This window comes from Anguilla anguilla, chromosome 15 (genome assembly GCF_013347855.1).
Source record: "Anguilla anguilla isolate fAngAng1 chromosome 15, fAngAng1.pri, whole genome shotgun sequence".
Taxonomy (NCBI): Eukaryota; Metazoa; Chordata; class Actinopteri; order Anguilliformes; family Anguillidae; genus Anguilla; species Anguilla anguilla.
The window spans coordinates 12,218,997-12,246,039 of NC_049215.1; the positions used below are offsets into that span (position 1 = coordinate 12,218,997).

At 46.0% G+C, this 27,043-nt stretch overlaps 1 protein-coding gene across 5 annotated transcripts in view; it reads right to left on the minus strand.

Annotated features, from left to right (window-relative positions):
• Positions 1–564: 564 nt before the first annotated feature.
• The window catches only part of LOC118214339 (intersectin-1-like), a 45,471-nt gene continuing 18,992 nt past the window's right edge, over positions 565–27,043 (minus strand). For 3 of the 5 annotated variants that reach the window (XM_035394238.1, XM_035394236.1, XM_035394237.1), the window contains exons 14-40: positions 26,577–26,717; positions 26,276–26,363; positions 26,013–26,152; positions 21,181–21,284; positions 20,694–20,905; positions 20,464–20,585; positions 19,485–19,499; positions 18,658–18,986; positions 17,996–18,155; positions 17,375–17,595; positions 16,750–16,832; positions 15,988–16,154; positions 15,500–15,545; positions 14,927–15,048; positions 14,186–14,309; positions 13,550–13,741; positions 9,053–9,174; positions 8,384–8,490; positions 7,918–8,101; positions 7,643–7,741; positions 7,339–7,506; positions 6,749–6,961; positions 5,754–5,875; positions 5,155–5,237; positions 4,965–5,048; positions 4,321–4,494; positions 565–4,059 (exon numbers count right to left, since the gene is read on the minus strand). In XM_035394238.1, the coding sequence (XP_035250129.1) occupies positions 3,911–4,059; positions 4,321–4,494; positions 4,965–5,048; positions 5,155–5,237; positions 5,754–5,875; positions 6,749–6,961; positions 7,339–7,506; positions 7,643–7,741; positions 7,918–8,101; positions 8,384–8,490; positions 9,053–9,174; positions 13,550–13,741; positions 14,186–14,309; positions 14,927–15,048; positions 15,500–15,545; positions 15,988–16,154; positions 16,750–16,832; positions 17,375–17,595; positions 17,996–18,155; positions 18,658–18,986; positions 19,485–19,499; positions 20,464–20,585; positions 20,694–20,905; positions 21,181–21,284; positions 26,013–26,152; positions 26,276–26,363; positions 26,577–26,717 (3,771 nt within the window). In that variant the 3' untranslated portion in view covers positions 565–3,910. Of the gene's footprint in view, positions 4,060–4,320; positions 4,495–4,964; positions 5,049–5,154; positions 5,238–5,753; positions 5,876–6,748; positions 6,962–7,338; positions 7,507–7,642; positions 7,742–7,917; positions 8,102–8,383; positions 8,491–9,052; positions 9,175–10,911; positions 12,734–13,549; positions 13,742–14,185; positions 14,310–14,926; positions 15,049–15,499; positions 15,546–15,987; positions 16,155–16,749; positions 16,833–17,374; positions 17,596–17,995; positions 18,156–18,657; positions 18,987–19,484; positions 19,500–20,463; positions 20,586–20,693; positions 20,906–21,180; positions 21,285–26,012; positions 26,153–26,275; positions 26,364–26,576; positions 26,718–27,043 lie in introns of those variants that run through there. The other 2 variants (XM_035394239.1, XM_035394240.1) reach the window with 2 other exon arrangements.

Sequence of the window (27,043 nt, forward strand, 5' to 3'; positions counted from 1 at the left end):
TTGACATCAATTTTTCCTATTTTTTTTGCAAAGAAGTACAAAATTGTGTTCAACTATACCAAATCCTTACTTCAGTTGGTCTAGACAGGAGTACGTAGAGTACCACAAACTGGCACAATGATAGTCAGGCATCAGCTAATGCAGGCCTACACAACTTCAGGGGCCCCATTACACAAGGGCTGATAAGTCCATTTCTCCATCCTTACCTCTGTCCTTAAATATCCTGTCATGTAAGGAAAACGAAGACCAGTCAGTGTTACATCATCATTTCTCTACATCAGTAGGCAATGAAATGAGTTGCATCACAAAGCATTTACTGGACAATGGCTTTTCAGATATATGATATAGTGATTTCAGACTCCTAGCCCCACAACATCCCATTCATTTTTGGGTCCCACAAAGTTTTTGTGCTTAAAAGATAATATGTTATATGCTCAAATATAAACTAAAATGAAATGATTATATGACTCCAACAGAAGGTGTTTCTGTTGTACACAATGCAGAAACTGCTAACAGGCAAAGCATTTGCTCTCATTTGCACAGTCAGTGTCAACAGGAATCGCATTAAAGAAAAGGCGGTTTTAATGAGGCTGTCACATCTCACCATACTGCACATCCAGGCTGACATGGTCTTCAGTACTAGGGACCCAACACATGGATTTACAACTTCATAAAAAATAACTGCATGCTCTGGTGGGCATTGAGGGAGGGGCAGAAAATAAAATCCAGGGGAATTACTGTAAGAGCTACTGTACAAATTACAAATAATACAAATTAACTGGCATACCCCCTAGTGTGTGTTTAGGAAAATAAGACCCGCCCCGCCCACCCCGTCTACCAGCCAAAGCACATCTAGCTCTTCCTCGGCTGATTTGAGTATTTATCTTCAACATTTAAGACAATATACTGTCGCACAATTATCATGGTCATAATGAATTATTCTTCATTTTGCTTTAATAAATTATCTGAACAATTACAATTGATACGCTAGAACTTCCTAGACTGAAAAATAAAGGATTGCTTATTTAGTTGGAATAGAGAAAGTGCACTAGGGAGGGAGGGAGGGAGGGAGAAGTGCACACATCTACTCCACCACGTCCTCTTGCGCAATGCAAGTGCACCCAATATGCACACGCACACACATACCCACACACACACTCATACACACTACTAACACACAAACATACTGACAGTGTTACTTCCAGGCTCTGCAAAAGCTGTCTGTAGTCTGTCTGTAGCAATACGCCCTCCTATATATCCTGCCCTGCCAGGAAACAGAGCAAAGTTACCTCCCTGCACCCCCCCCCCACTTACACCCTGAACCCCGAAACTATAAAACACATGCAGCTGGTTGGTTCATCACCTAGTCCAGGCAGGAGAGCTCTGGCTGTAGAGCTGTGCTCAAAACCTGGATTTGCATCATTTGATCCAGGGCAGACACTGACACACAGTCTGTTTCAGCTCAAACACCTGCAGACAGCCAATGGAGCTCAAACACCTGCATTACAGCCCCCAGTGTAATAAACAGCCACCGGTGCTTTCCCCACCTTTACTGGCCTGACGCTTCCATACAGCAGAGACATTCACTCTTTCCCTGTTACCTAGCGATCCTAATGAATGGGTGATTATACTGCTTTACCAGCAGGGGGCACCCACACCCCCACACTGTTCTACAGTAGGACCTGCACTATTCCCTGTAACTTTGTCACACCTGAAGTGTGATGCTCACTTTCATCTCCTTCCTAGAAATACCATTAAAACAGTCCTGACCCACAATTCAGGAACCAAAAGGCCTCAAGACCAGAAGACTCATGGGACGTGGGTGGGCCTGAAAAAGCATGGTAATATTGTCTTATGTGGTGACTGTAATGGCAATATTATCCTGTGTTTGTGGTGACTGATACACATGGCCCTCACGCCTTCCATTTTAAGTGCAAAACATGATTTTAACAGCTATTTTACACAAGGAAAATATGCATGAAAGTATAGGAATTCAGTTCTCCTGGCTCATACAAGTAATGTTCCCTTGAAGAGGTACAAAATCAACAAAGTACAAAAACACCAAAACAACCTTTTTTGCAAACATTTACAACTACAGTACCATCCACTGCGTATCACCATTCACAGGTAAGCATGACCTATAATCACTTGATTTGAAGATAACCTCAAATCAACAACAACCAGTTCTACCAGTCACTGCACTAGCCAGTTTTCAAAACAAATAAAAAGAGTGCAATTATTCTAAACAACACAACATAACTAATTCAGATAATGTGCCCAATTCAAAATTTGCCACAAAATCCTATAAAACAGTATGGTGTAAACCTTCCTGTAAAAATCAGTAATGGTTACTTTCATAATAAATATTACTGTTTATTAAATACCTTTCATGATATGAAACCTTTACTCCAACCAATTAAAATCTACAAAATATAAATAACCTGTGAGTAAGTCGTATGAAAGTGATATGTCCAATGCAAACACATTTTTAAAAAAAATTACAGATCTACCTTTTCTGTCTGAAAATATTTGCAGATCAATTGCCATCTTAAACACTGGCAAGTCTTGAAAAGGGAAAATGTCCCTTTTTTCCAGGGAGCTGGAGTGTGGAATGTTACCAGGATGAAGAGCAGGAAGTGGCAGGTTTATGAGCTGGAACTGTGGGCTCAGAGACAGCACACGCTGGAGAGACTCAATGACACGTCTCTGAGATTCTGACACTCTGCTCCACTGTCAGAACCCCGCACAGAAAAGCTCGCAACACAACGCCACTCTCCTGGTTTGAGACAAACGCCTTCTATAAATCGAAAAGATCGAGGAGCTACAACGAGCTACAAAACATACTGTACAGGTTAATTTAAGCATTTGAGAAAACGGCCAGTCGTATGGCTGAGAAAGGAATGCTTTCTCTTTGCTCTCCAAAACCCACCCCAAGTCTAGGACCTCTTTGCTGCTTCGTGTTTGTAAGAAACATTTCAGTCTGCAGGCTGGCCCTGTTTCTCTCTGTAGGCCTTAAGCCTTCACTTCATAGTCTGTTCCAGTGACATATGTACACATTTGTCTCCATCCTTTTAAAAATTAGTTTTTTTTAACTACTCAGTCAGATACTCAGAAACCCCTTGATTACACCTGATTAACTTTGTGCAGGTGCCCCTACCTGTCTGAATCTGCAGAACACACCTGACAGCGTACCTCAGTCACACCTGCGCTGAATTACACTCCTCCACTCCTTCACTGAGTCAGCACCCAGAGGAGTGCTTGTGTTTGATTGCTTCACACGTTCAACACCTACGTTCCCTGGAGGTCTGCTTTGCTATCCAACTTCACTGATTGATTGTAAATAGTCCAGCCATGTGACACTGTGTTGGGGCGGTGAAATAATGCTACAAAATTGTACTATGCTGGTGTGTGTGTGTGTGTGTGTGTGTGTGTGTCTTATGACTGCTTCTGTTTAAATATTCATAGTTAATAAATAAATAAAAACCAAGATGGCAGTAAAGATAGAATCTCACTAATGTCAGATCCACGAATCATGGCAATGTAAAAAAACACAATATTACATCACTCTCAATAATAATAATAATAATAATAATAATAATAATAATAACATCAGTAAAATAAACAAGTGAATTAATCACTCAAAATGATCTAAACAGCTTTTGCAGACACAAACACTCATAAGCACACACATGTGCATCACCACAACTGTGAGTACGTGTGTGCGTGCACACCCACAACGACACACACAAAGACACACACACACATACACACACACACACACACCCAAGCACACACCCACCACGCACACACACATACTCACACACACACAGGCGACAGCAGTGGGGTGGAAACACTGGGTGGGGTTGCAGGGTTGCAGGGCTGCAGGGCTGCAGGGATCAGGGGAACAGGGTCAGGGCTCGTCAAAGAGCTGCAGGTCCAGCCGCACCACTATCTCCCCCGTTGGGACCTCATGGAGGAGCAGACGCTTTGTGATTGGTCCCTTGGAGCCCTGGTCCTTCTTGATGTCCGCCAGCCGAATCTCTGTTCTGCCCAGGAAGTCTGCAGAGAGAGGAAAAAATCCTCCATTACAAACAGATCACAACCCTTACAGATCAGAGCTCTTACTACAGCCACAAACCCTCCAGCTTGAATTCACAGCCCTACAAATGTGATGATGATGAATACATATATGACTGTGTGTCTGTGTATGTGTGTGTAAGCCGATGAGCAAGCCTGTGCACGTTGTGTGTGCCACTGTGACTGTGTGTGTGCAGGTACGTCTGTGTGTATAACCAAGCGAGAGTGTATCTTTGCACTGACCGTCAGGGGAGAACTGGTCCCTCTCGAACACAGTCACACACAGGACGTCCTGCTCCAGGTCCTTGATGAAGAACTGGCAGTTGGAGTTCCATTTGGGGTTCAGCGTGTCCTGCAGGGTCTTGGTGATGTGGCACTGGGACCCCATTGTAACCTCGCAGTACGGGTTACTCTTACCTAAAACAAACACACATTCATACTGTACATCATACACACTGTCTACATCACACACACACACCAAGTACAGTACAATATACATCACACACATGCACACACTTCCATACTGTACATCACACCATGAACACTGTACATCGCATACTGTACGTCACACTATACACCCTGTGCATCACACACTGCTTATCACACATACAGTACACCACACCAGCTGTTGTCCGAAGAGAAAGCCTATTCTAATTGAAGCCTAAAGCCTAATCTAAGAATAAGTCCTCCTTTGAGGATATGTTGCCTCTATTGTATTGTCTGTTCATCTCCTCATAGACAGCATTGACACTGTAAATCAGGGTACCTCCATAATCAAAACAACAGATACACACTGCCTGTGAATGCTTGCAGACTGCACAAAGCATAATGCACAGCTAAGACTTTACACATGTGTTTTCCCCAGTGAAGGAGCAGGGGTCACATACCATGAGATCGGCAGGGTTTCAGCTCAATTCCCTCCACGATGTTCACCATCAGTCTCCCAATGCCAGTAGCCCTCTGAGAGCGAACTGCCAACAGCAACAGCATAGGCACCAGTCACAATATTGCCCCTCACTGTGGGGCGTTGGGGGAGGGAGTGGGTGTGGGGGCAACGGTACAGGCTGAGGCTCCTACCCAGGTAAGCCTTCTCCCGCTTCCTCTTTTCCGTCTCAATGTAGAGCTCTGACGCCGCTTTGATCTTCTGCACCCAGGCAGTCCTGCAGCACAGCCACCAACACAGTTACACACTGCAACACAGTTATACACTGCAACAGCCACACACAGCCACACACTGCCAAAAACTGTAAAACAACCACACTCAATCATACACCACAACAGGGACAAACACAGTCATAGCCCGCCTGTAATATGGACTGTGTGTAGTGTTGATTTAGGGTGTAGACTATGTGTAGTGTTTATTTAGGGTGTAGACTGTGTAGCGCTGATTTCGGGTGTAGACTGCGTAGCGTTGATTTAGGGTGTAGACTGTATAGTGATGCTTTAGGGTGTAGACTGTGTAGTGATGATTTAGGGTGTAGACTGTGTAGTGTTTATTAAGGGTGTAGACTGTGTAGTGTTTATTAAGGGTGTAGAGTGTAGTGATGATTTATGGTGTAGACTGTGTAGTGATGAGTTAGGGTGTAGACTGTGTAGTGATGATTTAGGGTGTAGATTGTGTAATGATGATTTAGGGTGTAGACTGCGTGTAGTGTTGATCTGGGGTTGTACAGCACCTCTCATTGATGCTCTCGGCCCGTAGGGTGTAGACACGGTCGATGTGGGAGATGTGGAAAATGGGTTCGTCTCCTGATGGGTCCGTGGGCAGTTTTACCAGAACCTCATTGAGGAAAATGGGCTGTGGGGAAGGGGCAGAGAGTCATTAACCCAGAGGAGAAGCTGCATTCACACCTATCAGCTCATCTGCTGCACATTAGTGGAGCACAGCCTGGTGCTTTAGCACTTCAGCACTACACAGCCTGTGCCATAATACTTTAGTCTTGCATAGCCTGGTGATTTAGCACTTTAGCCCTGCATACACAGCCTGATTTAGCGCTTTCGTGCTACACAGCCTGGTGCTGTCGCACTTTCGTGCTACACAGCCTGGTGCTGTCGCACTATAGCGCTGCACAGCCTGGTGCTTTGGCACTATAGCGCTGCACAGCCTGGTGCTTTAGCACTATAGCGCTGCACAGCCTGGTGCTTTAGCACTATAGCGCTACACAGCCTGGTGCTGTCGCACTATAGCGCTGCACAGCCTGGTGCTTTAGCACTATAGCGCTGCACAGCCTGGTGCTTCAGCACTATAGCGCTACACAGCCTGGTGCTTTAGCACTATAGCGCTGCACAGCCTGGTGCTTTGGCACTGTAAATGCAGTACTGCAGGTGTGTTACTCACAGTCTTGTACATGCGGTACTGCAGGTGTGTTACTCACAGTCTTGTACATGCGGTACTGCAGGTGTGTTACTCACAGTCTTGTACATGCGGTACTGCAGGTGTGTTACTCACAGTCTTGTACATGCGGTACTGCAGGTGTGTTACTCACAGTCTTGTACATGCGGTACTGCAGGTGTGTTACTCACAGTCTTGTACATGCGGTACTGCAGGTGTGTTACTCACAGTCTTGTACATGCGGTACTGCAAGTGTGTTACTCACAGTCTTGTACATGCGGTACTGCAGGTGTGTTACTCACAGTCTTGTACATGCGGTACTGCAGGTGTGTTACTCACAGTCTTGTACATGCGGTACTGCAGGTGGGACTTGGGGCTGAAGACCTTCTCGGAGCCAGAGGACCCCAGGGGTTTTATGATCTGTGTCAGCAGCAGGAAGTCGTTGAACAGGAAGCCGTACAGCTCCTTGTTGCTCTTGGCCTTGTACAGCTTGCCACTGTGCAGAAACTTACGCGGTCCCAAGCAGTTGGTCACAGAATTGAATACCAATTGCTATAGGAGAGAGAGAGAGAGAGAGAGAGAGAGAGGAGGGACAGAGAGAGGGAGAGAGATGTGATATACATTTATTTCTCCCTCACATGTTTAATATATCCTCTGATACGATATACACAATTTTCATAATGCAGGCATACCAATACAGGGTGTCCTTGAGCAGCTTGAGGTTGCACATGAGAGAAAGGGGCTGCTGTTATTTACTTTATCAATGAGCTGGGCTGATCCACACGCCAACCTTGAGACACACCACCTACTGGCTCTGGTCAGTAACATCTGATTACACATGCAAGTGTGTCTGTATGTGAGTACAATCAGTGTATATGCGTGCATATAGTGTGTGGTGCGTGTAGAGAGTGGAAGTAAATGTGCCTTACCTCAGACAGCCCCTCACACTGCACGTGGGCCTGGATCCACTCCAGCCGGTCCGAGTTCTCCTTCTCCCTCACACCCTCGTTCACCTGAGAGCACAGCTCCTCCGCCTTCTCCAGGGCCTGCTTCAGGTGGCTGTGGTCCGGGTGGCTTTCCGGAGTGTTCTCCAGGATCTGGAGAGACCGGAGCGTCACACTCAGCCAAGCTTACACACACACTGTGTATGTGTACGCATGTTCTTTCTGATGAGAGGGTGTCAGGTGCATGTGTGTGTGTGTTTGCATGTACGTGTATAGTAAGGGTACATACATTTTTAATAATGAGGGGGTAGCGGGTGACTCTCTGCATGGGTTTGAGCAGGAAGCTGGACAGAGGCATGCCTTTGCAGCGCGGGTCCATGGCCAGCCTCTGGAACACACAGGAGACGAAGGGTTCAGCACAGAACTAGAGCCATAAAGCTCGGCCCGACAACGCAAGCCCCGCCCATCTTTAGCTCCACCCCTCGGCTCAAGCCCCACCCCTGCTCAACATTCGTTTCATCTCCAGAGTGAGCCCCACCCTCAGGACCAGCTCCGTCCCGTTACCTTGACGAAGTCTTTGAAGTCAGGCAGCTCATCGGTCTTGTGCTGGATGAGGGTGGCGCCGTTGAGCTGGCAGCTGCAGAAGCGGATATACGGCTGCATGTGTGGCAGCTGCGCAGTCAGGATGTCACCAATCATCTTCACCGGCATCCGCTCACCTGACATCTTCTTCCTGACCCGCAGCGCCCTGAGAGAGAGAGAGAGAGAGGGAGGGAGAGGGAACGAGGGAGAGAAAGAGAGAGAGTGGGAGGGAGGGAAGGATGGAAGGAGGGGAGGGAGAGAGAGAGAGAGAGAGAGAGAGAGGAGGGACAGAGAGAGGGAAAGTGAGAGAGAGGGAAGGAGGGAGAGAAAGAGAAACAGAGAGTGGGAGGTAGGTAGAGAGAAGTGATGTATATCTTTTTCCTGTGTCACATAAATGTATTCTCAGAAGCAACATACACAATTTCCATAATGCCGGTAGGGGGCCTACTTGAGCAGCTTGATGTTGCACATGATGAGCTCCTTCCAGTTGACAAAGATCATGGCCACCTCCTTCTCTGTCAGCACCTCTGACTCCAACAGCGGCTTCTGAAAGACCTACACAAACGGCAGCAAAACGATTAATCAATGTTTACCAAAATTTTATCAGCAGTAACATTACATACAGATACAAAAACACATACATAGCCATACTTTCTGTTTGTATATAATCACATAGCCATATTGTCAGTGTGTATATAAACACACAGCTATACTTCCTGCTTGTACATAAACACACAGCGATACTTTCTGCTTGTATATAAACACACAGCCGTACTGTCTGCTTGTATGTAAACACACAGCCATGCAGTCTGTTTGCATATAAACGCACAGCCGTGTTGTCTGTTGTATATAAACACACATCCATGCTGTCTGCTTGTACTGTATATAAACACACAGCCATATTGTCTGCTTGTATATAAACACACTGCCATATTGTCTGCTTGTATATAAACACACAGCCATACTGTATATACTGTGTATGTCTCAGTGGCTAGCTGCAGCATGTGTGCATTTTTGTAACTGAGCAGCTGTAGTGTATGTGTGTCTGTACCTCACTGATTCATTGAGCCTCGGCTGAATGTGTGCCGTATGTGTGTGTGTGAGGCTGTGTATGTACCTCGGTGACCAGTTGCAGGTCGTTGACGTAGTTCTCCTCAGTGACGATGAGCTCGTGGATGTAGCCTTGCCTCTTCCTCTCCGTGGGGGTCAGCATGTCCAGCAGGTGCAAGTCAGCACACCCTGAGAATGAGATGGCAGCAAATGTGAGCTCTCCTCTCCTGTCCACACACATCTCACACACGCACGCACACACACACACACAAAAGCAACGATGTACCTTGTGACAGATGTGCACCCGCTGACAGGACAGACACTGAGACACTGCCATGGCTGTTTCTCTGGTTGTCCAAAACTGGATGCTAAAATGACCATGCTAGTAAATCCAAACAAACCATGACCAAACATGGTTGTTTGTGGAGTGGAAACAATTTGGTTTTTCTTCCCGTGTTATTCTTCCAGGTTCTAACCGGCAGGATACTGTCTACATACATTTCCACTGTTCCACTGACATTAACTGCAACAGCACCACAGATGTGTCTTCACCTTTCCAAATGCACCACACTGCAGTTGGACCTGTTCCAGCCATGGCACAAGAGCTCAAATCCGGCATCAGTTTCTGCCCGTTTCTCAAAGAGTGCTGAAGTTCAGCTGTATTAAAACGCCATTGCCAAATGCCCCTGTGGTCACCTATGTCTGCATCCGCTGTTCCCTGTAAGCGTACTCATCTTTGTGAAAGTGCTGTCGTGTCTGAGAGCTGTTGTTTTTCTGTGTGCAAGCCCTCTTGAACTTGCATGTCAACACTGTTGTGATTTCTGTGCGTTTTCTGATTTTCGTGGTTGTGTGCAGATGCTGTGTTTGTTTCAACACAAACAGTGTTTAAAACTTGTGGGTGCACACTCTGAATCAATTGAAGTTCATAACGTCGGTGGGTTTTTCAATAAAGTACACGTATGAACGCAAATAAATTCTGCAGCATTTCGCATAAAGAAAATGGCACAGGAGAAACACCTGAATCATCCTCGCAGCACTGCAGGAGAAAAATATCAGAAGCATCGCTCTTTCTCCGGAAGGCATTAAACGCTACCAATGAAGAAAAGCTAAATCTTTACTGTGCCCTTGGCAGCTTCCCTATAAGGGTTCTTTTGGTAAAGTTCTGAATAGTGTGTGCAGATGTATGTTGGTACACACATTTTCTTTCTTCATGATGAAATACTCCAGTAGCCAGAACACAGCGACAGGGTTTTGCTTTTATTTCTCTTCTTTTCGTGAGATTTCTTGTGTGCAGAGTAACATTGGAGAGCTCACTGCATTCAGACACAGCTCACACACTTCTTCACACTTCGGTGCTGTTCACACTTAGGCTGCTCATAATTACAAATGATCCCAGATGCCTGACAGTCCAACCAGCCAATCATAAAGAAGCAAAATCCAGTACTCTCGCGCAACAACAGAAGCATAAGCTGTTCATTTCATTATGGAATTATATTAAAATGGCAAAACTGTTATGCAAAAATTACTAAAACTAAAACAGGAAATGACAGCTGTGTTTGTGCTGCAAAGGCCCCATCCTGATTGAGATAGTGCTTTCTCTGTATAAAATCAGCTGCATGGGACTTCCTGCATAAATAAAACTAGATAAAAAGTAAAAAAAGTGCTGTTGTCTGTGAGAGCTGTTGTGGATTTGTAGATCTGAAAATTACATGGAACACGCCTTCTTTTCAGTGAGACTCCGCCCACAAGCATCTATCATATCCCCACTTGGTGACTTATGCCATATGTCACCCGAGACAGGACACGTGTAGGGAGCAAACTGCTGAATGTTTAATTAAGAAATTTGAGTTAAGTCTCTGTATCTCAAGCCAAGGATGAGGCCCTGTGCTTTACTGCATGAGAAAAATAAACAAAACAGGCCTTCTGTGCTGTGATACAGGAGGAAAGCTCCGTCGCTTTAATTAAAAAATCATTCTCAAAGTGTTTTTTTCTTCACTTGCAAACACTTGGATTACACAGAGGGTAGAACTATTTCCATTGAGCTGCATTTTTTCCCAAAAAGATTGCTGTTCTTTTAAAAAGTTACCCCAAAACAAAAAGTGCATCAATAAAATGAATGCGGTTTCAAAAAAGATTTCACAGTAGGTGATTCCAAGCTACACTTGTCTGAGGTTTTATTGCAATCCATTGTCAGTGGGGAAAATGTAAAATAATACATACCGTAGATATTTTTAAAAAACACTATTACAATTTCATTCAGATATAAAAATAGACTAGGCCACTACAGAATGACTTAGGCAACAAGCGTTCTCTGACTCACACAACAATTCAAACATTTTCCAAGTTAAACAGCTGAAAGAAAAACTGATGTGAAAACATCATGTAAACTAGCTGAATTGCCCTCAACTTGCTTTGAACAATTAATGACACATTACAATGAGCAAATAAAGGTCAAGGTTTTAAACGGTGAATAAATTAGCCTACATAGACACTTAAAAACACAACGTGTGCGTGCTCACCCAAATGAAGTGTGCATGCAAGCAAGCAGTGTGTGCATATGTGAGAGTGTGTGCGCATGAGTGCGTGTGAATACGTGTAAAAATGCATGTGAGAATGGGTGCTGTATGTGCATGCATGTGTGTGTGCGCAAATGTGCATGCAAGTGTGTGTATGCGTGTGTGTGTATGTGTAAGTGTGTGCGTGTGTGCGTGCACATGTATGCATGTCTGTGCATGTGCGTGTTTGTGTGCACAGGTGTGTTTTTCCCCCTTCTGGTTGTGAAGGATCATTTGGTTTAAAACACTGCTCTCAACCCCACCACACAAATGCTATGAAACAAATGGAAAAGTGGAGTACATGAACAAAACACTGAACATAAGAACTTTTGGTATAACAGACAAAAGTGGCTGAAAAGCAATTGGACAAATTAAAGAGTTCAGTCACACCCACAGAGTTTTGAATGACAGCACCAGTGCCGGATCCTGTATGTAACACAAATATAAGCCCCCGCTCCCAAATGCCATCTCCTCTGTGGGTCTGTGACCTCTGAACTCCTCCAGTTGCCCATGTGACAGGTCAGCAGAGACAAAAACACAGCGTTTCAGATGCAGGCTCTGATGATACAGTGTAAGCACACACAGCGCTGGGAGATAGTGGGTCTTTCTGTAGAGCTGTGGGAGGTAGTGTGGGGTGAGGGGGTGGGGTAGAGGATTAGTAAGGTAGGGGACAGGGCATAAGTGAGGAGGGAAGCAAGTCAACATCCAGTGGAATGGGACAAGGTGGTCATTTCTTTAGCAGTTGCTCCAGGATGTAAATCAGGGAGGTGCTTGAATGAACAATAATGACAAAGCAGAAAAGAAAGATTAAAGATATTAGTCTTAAAAGAAAGCCACAAAAAGACCCACTATCCATTAAATCATTATCGTTAATGATTATTCTTTTGTTATTATTGTTTATTTTTAAAAATTAGTGTTCAGTTTCATAAAATCAAATTTAATTCACGTAATTATCAAATTACTGTTTGAAATAATTAGAGGTAGAAGAGATCCGTTTGTTGATTTTGCCTCAAATGAGGGAACTTTATAACTACTCTGCAGTGTTCTTCTAGCCAGAGGGCCAGGTGATGATCATGCAGGAGTCACATGATCAGGGTGTGCATCTCCCATCATCCCTCGGGGCAGAGTATAAGGGATAGTGGGTCTCTTTGAGGACTTTCAGGGCTCAGTGGGAAATTGGCAACATATGATTCCTAGAAAGAGGAGGAAACACAGCACATAAGCAAAAAAAAAAAATGAAGAAAAAACTAAAAAAGGAAACACACGAAAAATGTGCAAATACAGGAGAAACTAAACAAACCAGACACACGTTCACAGCACAAGTACACAAATGACAGACACGCTACACCGAGGGAGGGGGGTCTAAGAGCAGAGAGAGCAGCAGACTGGAGGAGCAGCCCTGGACAGTGTTCAAAGCAGCCAGGCTGAAGGATGCTGAACCTGGCAGTCATAGAAAAACCTATTTTACCCCATTATTAACCACCTTTACTTAGAAGGGCTACCCACTGCTGTCTGGGGTCAGTGTGTAGAATAAGGTCCTCACACTGCTGGCTGGGGTCAGTGTGGAGAATAAGGTCCTCACACTGCTGGTTGGGGTCAGTGTGTAGAATAAGGTACTCACACTGCTGGCTGGGGTCAGTGTGTAAAATAAGGTGCTCACAATGCTGGCTGGGGTCAGTGTGTAGAATAAGGTGCTCACAATGCTGGCTGGGGTCAGTGTGTAGAAAAGGTGCTCAAACTACTGACTGGGGTCAGTGTGTAGAATAAGGTCCTCACACTGCTGGTTGGGGTCAGTGTGTAGAATAAGGTACTCACACTGCTGGCTGGGGTCCGTGTGTAAAATAAGGTGCTCACAATGCTGGCTGGGGTCAGTGTGTAGAATAAGGTGCTCACAATGCTGGCTGGGGTCAGTGTGTAGAATAAGGTACTCACAATGCTGGCTGGGGTCAGTGTGTAGAAAAGGTGCTCAAACTACTGACTGGGGTCAGTGTGTAGAATAAGGTACTCACACTGCTGGCTGGGGTCAGTATCAGTGGTCAATTTGACGTAGTTGGAGGGGAAGAGACCCACGGACCCGTTCAGCTCCCCTTTCCACCAATCAGGATCCTCCTTGCTGAGCACATTGATGATCTGGCCCTTCCCAAAGGCCAGCTCGTCATCGTTCTGGGCGATGTAGTCGTACATGCCAATCACTTGGCACACTACATGACAAACACGTCACAGGGGTGGGGCAGAGTAGGTCACATAGTCATCTTAATCTGAAAACCTGAAGAAGCAGTCTTCATCTACTCCTTCGGTCAGTGTAAATATAACTGCATGCTTTCACCTGTGAAATATGTGTAAAACATAAACAGCCAGTCACCTGCACAACACATCAAACTTGTACTTTGCCTGCATATTTCTGTGTAATTACACATTATTGTCATTATAAAAACAATAAGGGCTGAAGTATCACTACTGCACTGAGAGTATATACCTGTAAGATACATTTCCTCTAAAGGACAGATACTATAGTAACAAGCCCAGTCCATACAGTCTTTCTGTCCTAATAACCTCCTCGCTCCAGGAGAGTTCCAGCTGGTAACAGGAGTCTCTGGGCCCTTTACAGGGGCCCTGTGATTTGGCCATACTGGGCGTGACCATACCTGCGCTGGGAACTGGTGGTTTTGGGGGTGTGGGCTCTGTGGGTGTGGTCTTATTGGTGCTGGGACTTAGCAGCTTCACGTAATTGGCTGGGAACCACCCAATCTGGCGCTTCTTCCCCCGAGCCTGAGTGATAGAGGGGGTAAATTCACTGAGTCACTGTAACATGTGCATGGGAAACATTAATAGCAGCCACAGCATAGCATTAGATAAAGTAATTAAAGTATTAATAATGAATTAATACTGATTTGTGATTAATCATTAGGCTATCAAAATCACAAGAGCTTGAAAAGTCTTGCCCGACTTAAACATAACTGCTCCTATTGAACAATATAGCTCTTGGTGAAAGGTACTGTGTGTACTGTGGGTGTTCTGAATATCGACCCTAGTGAAAGGTATTCCATATGCTGTGGTACATAGTGAATGGTATTGAGTATTCTGGTTCCTGGTGAAAGGTAACATGGGTACTGTAGTTCTTTGGTGAACAGTACTATGAGTGTGTCTGTAAAAAACAGATTATGATAAGGCATCTTTTCAAGCATGACATACTCACTTCATTTACAGCATCAGCAACTCATCAAATGTGTTGCCTCTAGCGCATATTATTAGCATCAGGCCAATACCAATACGTTTCTTTCAAGCTACTATCAGCTGATGCTGATACAACGCCAATATTATCATGCGTTCATAATTGTCAGTATCTTCATTCTTGGTGAAAGGTATTGTGGGTACTGCAGTTGTACCTGCAGCTCTCCCTCCCACCAGCCTCCTGGGTTCTTCTTCCTGATGAGGATGAGTTGGCCGGGAGCCAGTGTGAGCTGCTCCGCCCCTGTCGCGCTGTAGGGGGCGATCACCTGCGCAATCTCTGAGAGAGGAAAAGGAAAGAGGAAGGAAAGGAGGGAGGAGCAGGGCAGTGAAGAGGGAGGAGGGGACAACATTAACATTAGTCTACACACCACTATCTCAGCAGCATAACCGCTAAAACAACCAAGCCCCATGTTCGAGGAGCTATAGTTTTTCATATTTAATAGTTAGTTAGTTTTCCTGGGAGCTCTTACTGAGGTCCTGTGTGGTCATTCCTACGGTTGCGGTCAGGAAAGAGAACAGACTGCTCTACCTCTTTTCCCTCTGTTCTAACTGACCCAGGATGCCGCACAAAACGCAGTTCAAGTTGCACACGTTTCTGATCATGTTTAAACCCCTGCTACCCAGACCAAAACACTAAAAGGGATAAAAACAAACAATAAAAGCAATAAACAGAATAAACCATATACTCTCAATACCAAAAACCCATGGTCCTCATCCCCATCACTCACCTGGCTTCTTACCCAGACTGCCAGTCTTTCCAGCAGGCCCCAGACCCTGGAGAAACAAAGTATTAAGCACACCCATACACAGACAGACAGACACACAGATTCACAAAAATACTGTCTAGTTCTGGCTTATATTGAAATTACAGGCATTTTTTTTTACATATACATTTACAAATACATCTTGTTTTAGATTCTGGTACTATGATAGGGTACAGGATAGTTGGCACTCTGTTTTCATTGATACCTGTTGTAAGTTATTCCATTAGATTGTGATTTTTTATATTTTGAGTTGCCTGTATGGAACCCCTAATACTGCCATAGTTGCTTTGCTAATTGGCAGCGCTACAACTGCTCACATCGTTCACTCTAACTAAAACAGGCAGTCTACGTTAAACAAATGTAAACACAAATCCCATCAAAGTCCTTAGCAGGTTTTTAAATCTCTCTGAAACAAGTGAGGATGCGCTGGGACTGGGCGTGGGTGGATTCACCTCAGAGTCCCGAGGTTTGACGTAGTTCGAGGGGAACACGCCGGTCCTGTCCCCCACTGCCCCGGTCCACCAGTCACCTTCCTTCTTCAGCACCACAATCACATCGCCCTGCTGGAAGGTCAGGTCCCCCTGCTCGTTGCTCTCATACGTGTACATCGCTATGAACTCTGGGAAAAGACAATGCAAGGGCTTCAATTACATACACACACCCAAACTTGGCTCTGGGCATCGCTGTGGAGCGAGAAGGCATGCATGTGGGTGGGCGGAGGAGTGTACGTGTAGGTGGAAGAATGGGTATGTGGGTTGAGGTGTGTTTTTGCATAGACAGGTGGAGGTCTGTGTAGGGGTGGAGGTGTCTGTGTGAATGTCGGTGGAGGTGTGTGTATTTGTGTACGTGGGTGGAGGTGTGCATGTTTGAGTGGACAGTCGGAGGTGTGTGTATGTCAGTGGAGGGGTATGTGTTTGTGTGGATGGGTGGAGTTGTGTGTGTGTTTGTGTGGGTGGGTGGAGGTGTGTGTGTTTGTTTGGATAGGTGGAGAAGTGTGCATGTGGGCGGAGGTGTGCATGTTTGTGTGGGTGGGTGGAGGTGTGTGTGCTTGTGTGGGTGGGTGGAGGTGTGTGTATATGGGTTGAGGTGTGAGTGTTTGTGTGGAGGGATGGACGTGTGGGTGGGTGGAGGTGTGTGTCTGGGTGGGCTGATATGTGTGGAGCTGAGCAGGTGGAGGTGTGCAGAGGGCTGTAAGGTTGGAGAGGGATCCTCACCTTCCCCAGGCTCCAAGGGTTTGCTGGAGGACGGGCTGGGTCTCTTCACAATGGGGGGGCTCTCAGTTGAACCTGACTCAACACTGAGGGAGAAAATACACACATCAAACACACAGGAATACACTCAGCATGGCGGGAGAAAACACACACATTAAACACACAGAAATACTCTGAACTCTCAAAAAAAAGAAAATAAATCAATCTATTTGTAACACAGAGTCAGAATCAACAGAGCAGTGAAAAAAGTATTTCCCCCTTCCTGATTTCCTGTATTATTGCACATTTGTCACACTGACTGGTTTCAAATCTTCAGAGAAAATGTAATATTAGACAAAAGGAAACCGAGTAAACTTTGCCTAATATTACATTTTCTTCTAAAGATGAATCCATTCAGTGTGACAAATATGCAATATTAGAGGAAATCAGGAAGGTGTCAAATACTTTCTCACAGCACTGTAACTTTTGACTGTAATAAATCAGAACACTATGATTATTTTCAGTCACAGTCACAGCAGCCCTTTCTGAACTGCCCAGCACACTCCTGTATCACGAGCTCAGTACCACACGCTGTGTGCAGTATGCTGTCTGCTTCCGTATGAAACATGCAGCTTCCTCAGGTGCTCACCTGATAGACTCCGACCTGATAGGCTGGCGCAGAGGGCCGGAGATGAGCTTGACGTAAGACTTGGGGAACCAGCCCCTCAGGCCCTGCACCTCCCCAAACCACCACATGTCCTGCTGCTCCAGGACCGTGATGACATCACTCTTATTGAAGTTCAGGTGGTTGTCCTTCTTAGCCCTCCAGGGGTACAGTGCCTGTGCCTGCAAACCCTCTACCTTCTCCCCCTAAGAGAGAGGGGGGGAGGGGGAGAAAGGGGGAGAGATTGAGATAGAATAGGGAAAGGAGGAGGGAGAAAGGGGAAGGCGGAAGAAGCAGAGCGAAGAAGTGAGGAAGAACTGTAGCACAACATTATTGCTAATTGACTATTATAATTTGAATATAAATATTAGAATTTTCTATATTTATATTTGAGTAACAATGACTATATTATACTGAAGGCATTTACCCGGTTCTTTTATCTCTTTAGTACAAGCGCATGAAATTGGTTTATAAGAGCAAAACGAACAACAGGACAGTTAACTCACTACCATCTCCAGTCAGAAAAATCAAATATCCAGATAAACTAAATGAGCAGTCATATCAGAGTTGGCTCGTCCACCCCTCCTACCCCCATGCTCTGTGTACCTGTCCCAGGACGGGGGAGGGGGAGGAGCCAGTGAGAGTGGCAGGGGTGAAGGCGGAGCGTTGCCGGAGTTGGCCAGCAGAGGGGACTGAGAGAGAGGGCTGCGTGGGCCAGGAGTCCCAGCCATCAACCTCCGACTTATCCACCGTACTGGAGGGCCACCTGAGGGAGGGAGGGAGGGAGAGAGAGAGCGAGAGAGAGCAAGAGCGAGAGATTGCTCAATACATATAATTAGCAGGTGGTTAGCAATGATTTTGGAACAGTCTAGAGCTTGCTTGACAAAGAAGTCAAGTCTGAGCAGATGACTTGATCCTGCTGTCACCTACTGAACAAGGGTAACAGCAAAATCTGCATCTACTGGAGCAATACTGTCAGAACTGGACACTGGCAGTAAATATAAAAACACAAAATCGATTACTTAATCATCTTATTTGATTTTTTAAATGAAAGATTAATTTATGAAAAAATACAGCTGTGTGCAGCATTCACAAGCCTGCAGAATTAGTCACACTGCTGCACGGCGTACAATGTCATAATTTATAAGGGACTGTGTGGCTGAAATAGAAAACTTTTGTCCTCGAGATACTGATTTAATCTCTCTCTCCTTCTATGGGTGACCTGTCAATTACATCAGACTAGGCAGAGATGGAGAGGAGTCACTCACGTGGTGCTGAAGTCTGCCCAGTTGCTGGAGGAGGAAGAGGACGTGGAGGGTGTGGGGACAGCTGGGGCAGCAGGCGTGGCTGGGGGCGGAGTCGGCAGGGCCTCCAGGGGCGGGGGCTGCGTGGGGGCAGTGGTGGGCGTGGCCGAGGCAGAAGTGGGCGTGGTGCGGGCAGCCAGTTTGGGGGCGGATCCCGATCCCGCCGCAGAGCGCAGGCTGACGGACACCTCTGCTTCGGGCATCTTCTCGGCGTAGTTGGCGGGAAACCAGCCCGTCTTCCCGTTCAGCTCCCCGCCCAACCAACCAGGCTCGCCCGTCTGGGACTCATCCACCTGTGAGAGCCAGGGGTCAGGGGTCAGCACTCATCCGGACCGATGGGAAACCGTACATACATACACACACACATGATTTTGACGAATTTGGCAAGCAGATGAATAAACAAACAATAACCGAGCCTTGCTTTGCTGACATGGATTGTGTCAACCTCAGAACAATTTATTTGTTTAGTGTTGGCCGCTTGTAATCAGGATGTGTAATGTTTTAGTTCCTTTCAAACAAAAGTTAGTAAAACTATATGGAAATAAATACTTGCTATTTCTTTTAATTATTTGAGTATTTGAATATTTGTTTATCAATACATCCCTAGAGTGAATCTATCGCAGCAGGAGCATGCAGATGTAGCAAAAGCATTCAGGTGACAGTGAGTACAGTGGTAAGAGAGCAGTGAGCCAATCAGCACAGTGATGGGGCGACAGTGAACCAATCAGCACAGATGTGGTAGGCATGGAAACGTGAAGACGGGATTGGGGACAGGGTTGACCTGCACTTACCCACTCCCCTTTCACCTCCAGAAGGAGAGCACACAGGTGAGAGAATCAGGGGTTAGAGCAAAACACACATACAAGCAGGGGCCAGACCACATGTGGGTGGGGCCAGACCCCGTGCAGGTACGGAAAAATCCCATGTGGAACTAATCTGCATCAATGAGATCTTTACCATGAATCTTAAACTGGGCCACTGGAATGGCAATAGCTGCAGCCAGCTAATATAATAAACTAAGGGCAGGAGGAAATGAGGGAATACCACATCCCTTGTGATCAAAGCCAGGTTTTAATATACAGCCATCTCCCTCTTTCCCTGCCACTGTGACTCTGGCAAAGCAGCTTGGTCTGTATGCTCAGCCTCTCTCTCTGCTAGCACTAACGCCTCTTGTCCTTCCACTGTCACTGCACACTCACAGCGTCTCTTTGTGTGTTAACGTTGAATGCTAGCGGAGATGCCCGGTCTGGTCTGTACCACATACAGTCTCTGTGTGTTAGCACTGAATGCTAGCGGAGATGCCTGGTCTGGTCTGTACCCCATACAGTGTGTTAGCACTGAATGCTAGCGGAGATGCCTGGTCTGGTCTGTACCCCATACAGTGTGTTAGCACTGAATGCTAGCGGAGATGCCCGGTCTGGTCTGTACCACATACAGTCTCTGTGTGTTAGCACTGAATGCTAGTGGAGATGCCTGGTCTGGTCTGTACCCCATACAGTGTGTTAGCACTGAATGCTAGCGGAGATGCCCGGTCTGGTCTGTACCACATACAGTCTCTGTGTGTTAGCACTGAATGCTAGTGGAGATGCCTGGTCTGGTCTGTACCCCATACAGTGTGTTAGCACTGAATGCTAGCAGAGATGCCTGGTTTGGTCTGTACCCCATACAGTGTGTTAGCACTGAATGCAAGCGGAGATGCCTGGTCTGGTCTGTACCCCATACAGTGTATTAGCGAAGAGTGCTAGTGGAGGTGCCAGGTAGGATCGTTACCATGACGATGTCCCCGGGCTGGATGGTGATCTCGTCGTGGCTCCTCGCCTCAAATGGGTACAGCGCCCGGTAGAAAACCACCTTCACCTTGTCCTGGTTAAACCCGCTCACCGGAACTTTCTCTGTGTGTAAAAAAGCACCCAATACAGAGTAAGGCATGCTCTGGCCCAGTAGACACGCATGCACACACACACTCACACACACAGGTGCACACACACACAGGCACACACCTGTGGGCCAGGGGGACTGTGTGGCAGGGGTTACTTGGTCAGGCTGCTGCAGGAAGAGCTTGTTGAGTTTGTTTTGCACCTCCTTCCTGCTCTGCCCCTCGTCCTCCGACACCCGCGCCATCCAGGGCTGAGGGGGTGGGGTAGGGGGCGGGACCTGTTCTCTCTCCTCCCCCTTCCAAACCACTGACACCTCCTCCTGCACAGGGTCCAGCCTGGGGTGGAGGGAGACAGAAATGGGTTATTTTACATGTGCATGCACGCATTCACACATGCACACACAGTGTGACTGCACAGCTCAGCTGGGGCACCACAGAATGATTGAAATTTAGATGGAGACCGCTAGTCTGCATTCTTCTGATACTGCCGGGCCTTCCAAATTAAGAGAGAAACTAAACAATATGGATAAATGTGGCCTCCATCAGGTCAGTATGTAACACTGGGAACGCTCCTGGGACTCTAGGAATGTTCCAGAACCCCACACACTTACCTGTCCTCCTTAAGGTCCCCCTTCATGTCAGACTCCTGGCCCAGCTCTCCCTCCAGCTCCTTCTGCTTCTGCCTCTGTTGCCTACTGTGGATCTCCCTCAGCTCCTGTACAGCATTGTGGGATAGTGGAGGAGAAAAGTTAAGGTGAGTCCAGAATTGTGGGACTGTGGAGGAGTGTTGCGGTGAGAGGAATTTAAGAACATCTGTGGTTCCTTCGTTCACAGCCACTGTTGTTCCCTGCAAGCGCCCCCTTGTGGTTTCAACCTGTGGGTCATCCATTGTCCTGAGCAGCAGGCAGACCAGCGCTTTTAGGGTCCTGGCCTCATAACCAGAAGGTTGTAGTATTGAGTTTTAGGCAGGACACCCGTCAGCCACACAGATATTCTGCGTTCAATTTACGAATGTGTATAAATGTATCATATAAATACAAGTCAAGGTAAATGGAGAAAGGTCAAAATGTAAAGATGAATGCATTTCCATGAAACGTTGCGGTGTTTACCTGAACACTTCTGATGAGAAAGAGAAGAGCTGATTTACCCCACTCAGATATTCTCATCATGATCAGAAAGACTAACAGCTATGTTGGGCATTCTTGCACGGAACAAGGCGCGGTCACCGCTACTGGAAATGAAACGTTATCGTTTTTTCCGGACGGAGGTTGAGGGGGACAGCTGCCGTTCAGTTCACTGTGCTTCACACATGAACCGCTGGTGTTATCACAGCCCGAGGCTACTAGCGCTGACAGGAGCACACAAGCCTTAAAGCCAGCAGTGAAGAGTAGGGGAGAGCAACCACTCGCGCAGATCCCCACAGGGATCCAGCCATCATGAAGTACAACCTACGCCGTTCCTTACCTGCACCACGGTAGGCACCACGCGGAAAAGCTTTTAGTTTACTGCTGTAGCTATGAAGATTGGCTGCTTAAGACTCCTTTTGTGGCCCTGTAACTCTCTTAAAAAATCCCAGAATGCATTGTTCCACACATTACTCTCTCCTTAATTAATAGCAAAATACATTTGCAAATCCTATTCTTGTTATTGTTAAAACATACTGGTCTCTAAAATTCATTACCAATCAAAGGCATCAATACCTCTGAGGGGTTAGCTGCTGCTATTGTGCTCTTTGTGTACACCAAGCTGGTTTGTTTTCAACAGTCTGCTAATGATAACAGACCAGCTTCACAGCTCAATGTACAAATGAATGGTACAACCAACAGCGCACTGGGCCAGAAGGAAAAACAGACTTCCCAAAAACTAAGAGATCATTGATTGCTCAAGCACTGGAATGTGGTTCAATGATTCCAGAGCTAGGAAAACCTGTAGAAGGAAAGAGATCTATCTGCTGTGAAAAGGGTTGCTTACTTTTAAACATGAAAGCCTGCAGGCCTGTGAAGTTAAGAACAGTCCCGCATCCAAGCATGTCCTACAGATCATTGAGAAGTTCCTTGGAAAATTCCAACAGTGAACCAATCAAGGAATTTTTTACTCCAATCAAATTGACGGGATATGCCCACACGTTCCTATGGAAACATTAAGGAAACAGAGAGCAGAAAGCTGCTTGCTCATGACATCTTACACCCATAAATAATGCTAATATAACAGAGAGCATCCTGTAATAGATTCTGCTTGTGGCTGGAGATGTTTCCATGGCGACAGAATTAGATTGCTGTTGCTTAGACAGCATTAATACCACTTTCAGATATACAGAACACTTGTTTTTTTAGAAAATCCCAAATTCCATTCCTTATGGGAGGTTTTGTATCTTCTTTCTAACTGCTGCCATCAATCTGCACAGAAGCTGCTATAGCACGTATCTCGCAGCCATTAGAACACAAAGCCATACTTAAAACTCAAATCTAGCCATCTACGCAGTTATCCAAGAACCATGTGTGGCACTAGAGAACTGTGCTTTATCACAGACTTACAACTCGGGGGTATGGGTGACTATAAATAAATACACATGAAAAAAATAATTTGACACGTAAACAACGTGCAGGTCAAATTTTTTGCAACTCACCAATTACATTGTAAAGCCACTTGTTTTAGTGGCCAAGTGTATGAAAAGGGAATGCATGCGTACTACAATTCCCAGCATGTTTTAATTATACATTTAGTTCTATACTGCAGTAACCAATAAATATACTGTATACGGGCTCAGTCTTGCACTGTTCTTTAAAACCAAGCGTTAGTAAGGCATTCTGCTTTGATGCTGTCCCTTTAAAAGAACTTTTTTGTTCTACTCAGGTCTCCTGCATCCTCAGAGTCACAACACATTCGAGAAGAAGCTGCTTGCACAGAGAACTGGGGAGTTCAACACTCGCAGGGAGCACACAGGCCTGGCTCAGGAGACGCTCGAGCAGAAGCAGAGAGGCCAGAAAGTTAAACACAGCGCCCCCTGCAGGTGTGGATGAGGAAGCTTTTTTGTGTTGGAAGCTTGGAAGCACCAAAGCGGAGGCGCAGGCATCTCTGACAGAGCCGTCAAAGAAAGCTGGGAAGGGGGGGGGGGGGTATTTGGGGATCTGGGGTGTTGGGATGGGGGGGGGCACCTGTAGATAGAAGCCTAAGTGCTGCAGACAGTCCAGGAGGGAGGACAGACAGACCAGCAGTGCTTCCTCCACCAGCCCCACAGACTGCAAGAGATACAAAGGGCTGGGGGTCAGGGGTCAGGGATCAACCAGCAGTGGGAGTAGGATAGCCCCGGATATCAAAGGGAAGAAATATAAACCAATAAGAATAAACATCCTGCAGGTCCTGTTTCCCATTTAGTCAATCCGCCTGAGGGACCGGTATATGCACAGGGTGAAGAGACATATGAGTTTGATGATGGTTTCTCAGATAAAGGTCAACACTCCAGAGAATAATAAAATAATATTTTATTATTATTATTATTTATTTATTTTTTATTATTTACTGCTGCTCGTTGTTTCCTTGTATAGACCCATGTATGTTGATCTGTTTGCCTTGACATATAACTACCTTGTCTGTGAGTTTTGGAGTTGTGTGTATGGACTGGGTAAGCTGCAAATTAATTGCCCTTCTTGGGATCAATAAAGTTGTCTGAATCTGAGAACCTCCTTCCATAACTCCAGCCTCAGCCTGCTATCCAATTACATTTCACTCAGTCAATTTCAGAACAGTTTTACAAGACCAGCAATTAATGCATGTGTGAAAAGTAGGACTGAGAAAACCTCAACAAACACCCAGACAGTCTTCTCTGGCTTTACAGACAGCTTCATAATGCATCTCAGGCATTCAGAAGGCATCTCCATTTGGAAGTTGCTGCCATCAGACCTCATGTCAATCAAACGCTCACATATCAACTCGGTTATGCGTTACCTGTGACCAAATACATAAAGGACACATTGGTAAATCTGCAAGGGGTGTTAACAAGAACAAGCTTCATTTGACAGTGGTTAGAATGATATCTTTGTAACTAGGTTTGGCTTCGTTAAAAACCTATGAAACCGATTGCAGGCCAAACACACCGATGTCAGGATTAGATGAATCCTAAAAGATGCAAACGAGGTTATTTCCATTCTAAATAATGTGCTGCGTTATCTGGTATGCCCACACATCATAAGAAGCCAAACGTGCCTCTGGGTTACAACATTTGCTGTAAAATCACACCATATTTGCCACCACTGATTGCTTTAGCTTTGATTAGCTTAGCAAAATAAAACTAATGATAATGATGGACATGTCAGGATGTAGCAACATAATCTCCAGCTGAAGGCAGGCAGCAGGGGGCGAGGCAGGGTAAGAGCTTGTTGGCATGGAAACTACCTGTGGCCCCCTGTGCTGCTCCAGAATCAGCTTCAGGTGTAGGCCCTGAATCCGAGCAGCCCGGGCCTTATAGAACAGCCCCAGAGCCTGGGGGGCGAGGCAGCGTGGGGCAAGGAAGGGAGTGTGGCAGCCGAGGGGGGAGGGGGGCACAGGACAGGGGAACAGGTGATCACAAGGCGCACACCACCTCCCTCTGTATCTTCCTCTTCACCTCCATCTCAGTCCTCTCCTCTCATGAGCACACACTCACCCGAATGCACAGGCACTTACACTCATGCACACATACTCACACACCTACCTACCCTCTACAGCAGGGACAGTGGAGATATCACACCTGTGCATTGTACCTTCAGCTGTGTCTAATGCTGTCATATACCTTCAGCTGTGTTTAATGCTGTCAAATACCTTCAGCTGTGTTTAATGCTGTCAAATACCTTCAGCTATGTTTAATGCTGTCAAATACCTTCAGCTATGTTTAATGCTGTCAAATACCTTCAGCTATGTTTAATGCTGTCAAATACCTTCAGCTGTGTTTAATGCTGTCAAATACCTTCAGCTGTGTTTAATGCTGTCAAATACCTTCAGCTATGTTTAATGCTGTCAAATACCTTCAGCTATGTTTAATGCTGTCAAATACCTTCAGCTATGTTTAATGCTGTCAAATACCTTCAGCTGTGTTTAATGCTGTCAAATACCTTCAGCTATGTTTAATGCTGTCAAATACCTTCAGCTATGTTTCATGGTGTCAAATACCTTCAGCTATGTTTAATGCTGTCAAATACCTTCAGCTGTGTTTAATGCTGTCATATACCTTCAGCTGTGTTTAATGCTGTCAAATACCTTCAGCTGTGTCTAATGCTGTCAAATACCATCAGCTGTGTTTAATGCTGTCATATACCATCAGCTGTGTTTAATGCTGTCATTTGCCTTCAGCTGTGTTTAATGCAGTGTCATGTACCTTCAGCTGTGTTTAATTCTGTGTTCTGTACCATTAGCTGTGTTTTATTCTGTGTTCTGTACCATTAGCAGGGTTTCATTCTGCGTTCTGTACCTTTAGCTGGCTGTTGAAGGCATCAATCTCCAACAATTTGGATCGAGTCTCTCGTTCCAGAGCATCCAGTTGGTCTCTGAGCTGCTGCCGGGTGGACTCCTTCACTTCCAGAGCCTTCCGCAGGGTTAGCAGGGAGTCGTCTGCAGGAAACCACGGGTGTGTCTGTGTTACGCTTTATCGCACACACACAAAACCTCAAACAGCACAAGCAGTGACTCACGGCCTATAGTGGTGCGACAGTGCCAGTGCTGTGTGGTACTTACTGTGCAGGCTGTTCTGTTGGACCTGTTTCAGTTGCTCATTCAGACACTGTTTCTCAGGGATGAGCCGGCCCAGCCACTGCTGTGACTCCTGAAACACATCATAAGAATGGTTTAAAATCTACAGCATCAATCACACAGCTTAGCCACTGCACGTTAAACACACTTCAAGCTCATGCAGAAAGCCAGTGCATTGAGGGTAATGGTGCACCGTGCACTGCGTTGTTCATAATAGTTTATAGTACAGTGCATTGTGGCTGATAGTGTGCTGTAGTGCATTGTGGGTAACCGTGCGTTGCAGTACCTGCAGCTGCCTCTGCAGGTGCGTGATCTCGGCGATGCGCAGCTCGCGGGTCTTGTTGGTGCTCTCGATCTCATGTCGTTGCGCAGACAGACGGAAACGCAGATCCTGCAGCTTCCCCTCCAGCTGCTGCTTCTTATCGTTCTGCAGGAAGAAAACCGCAATAAGGCTTCTGCAGAGTCCGCATGGCCCACAGGGTGTACCGGTGCAGCATGTGGTCTATATACTGGTGGGCTAGTATGGGGTATATATAAGGCTGGCCATTTGTCATGGAAAATATTGGCTGAAGTCACGGAGCAGTCATGGCAAAGTTGTCGAAAACTGTATGTGCTGTACATATAGTGGTGCAGTATGTGGTATATATAGTACAGTGGTGGGGGTGTATATGTGGCAGTGGTAGTACAGTATGTGGTATATATAGTACAGTGGTGGGGGTGTATATGTGGCAGTGGTAGTACAGTATGTGGTAT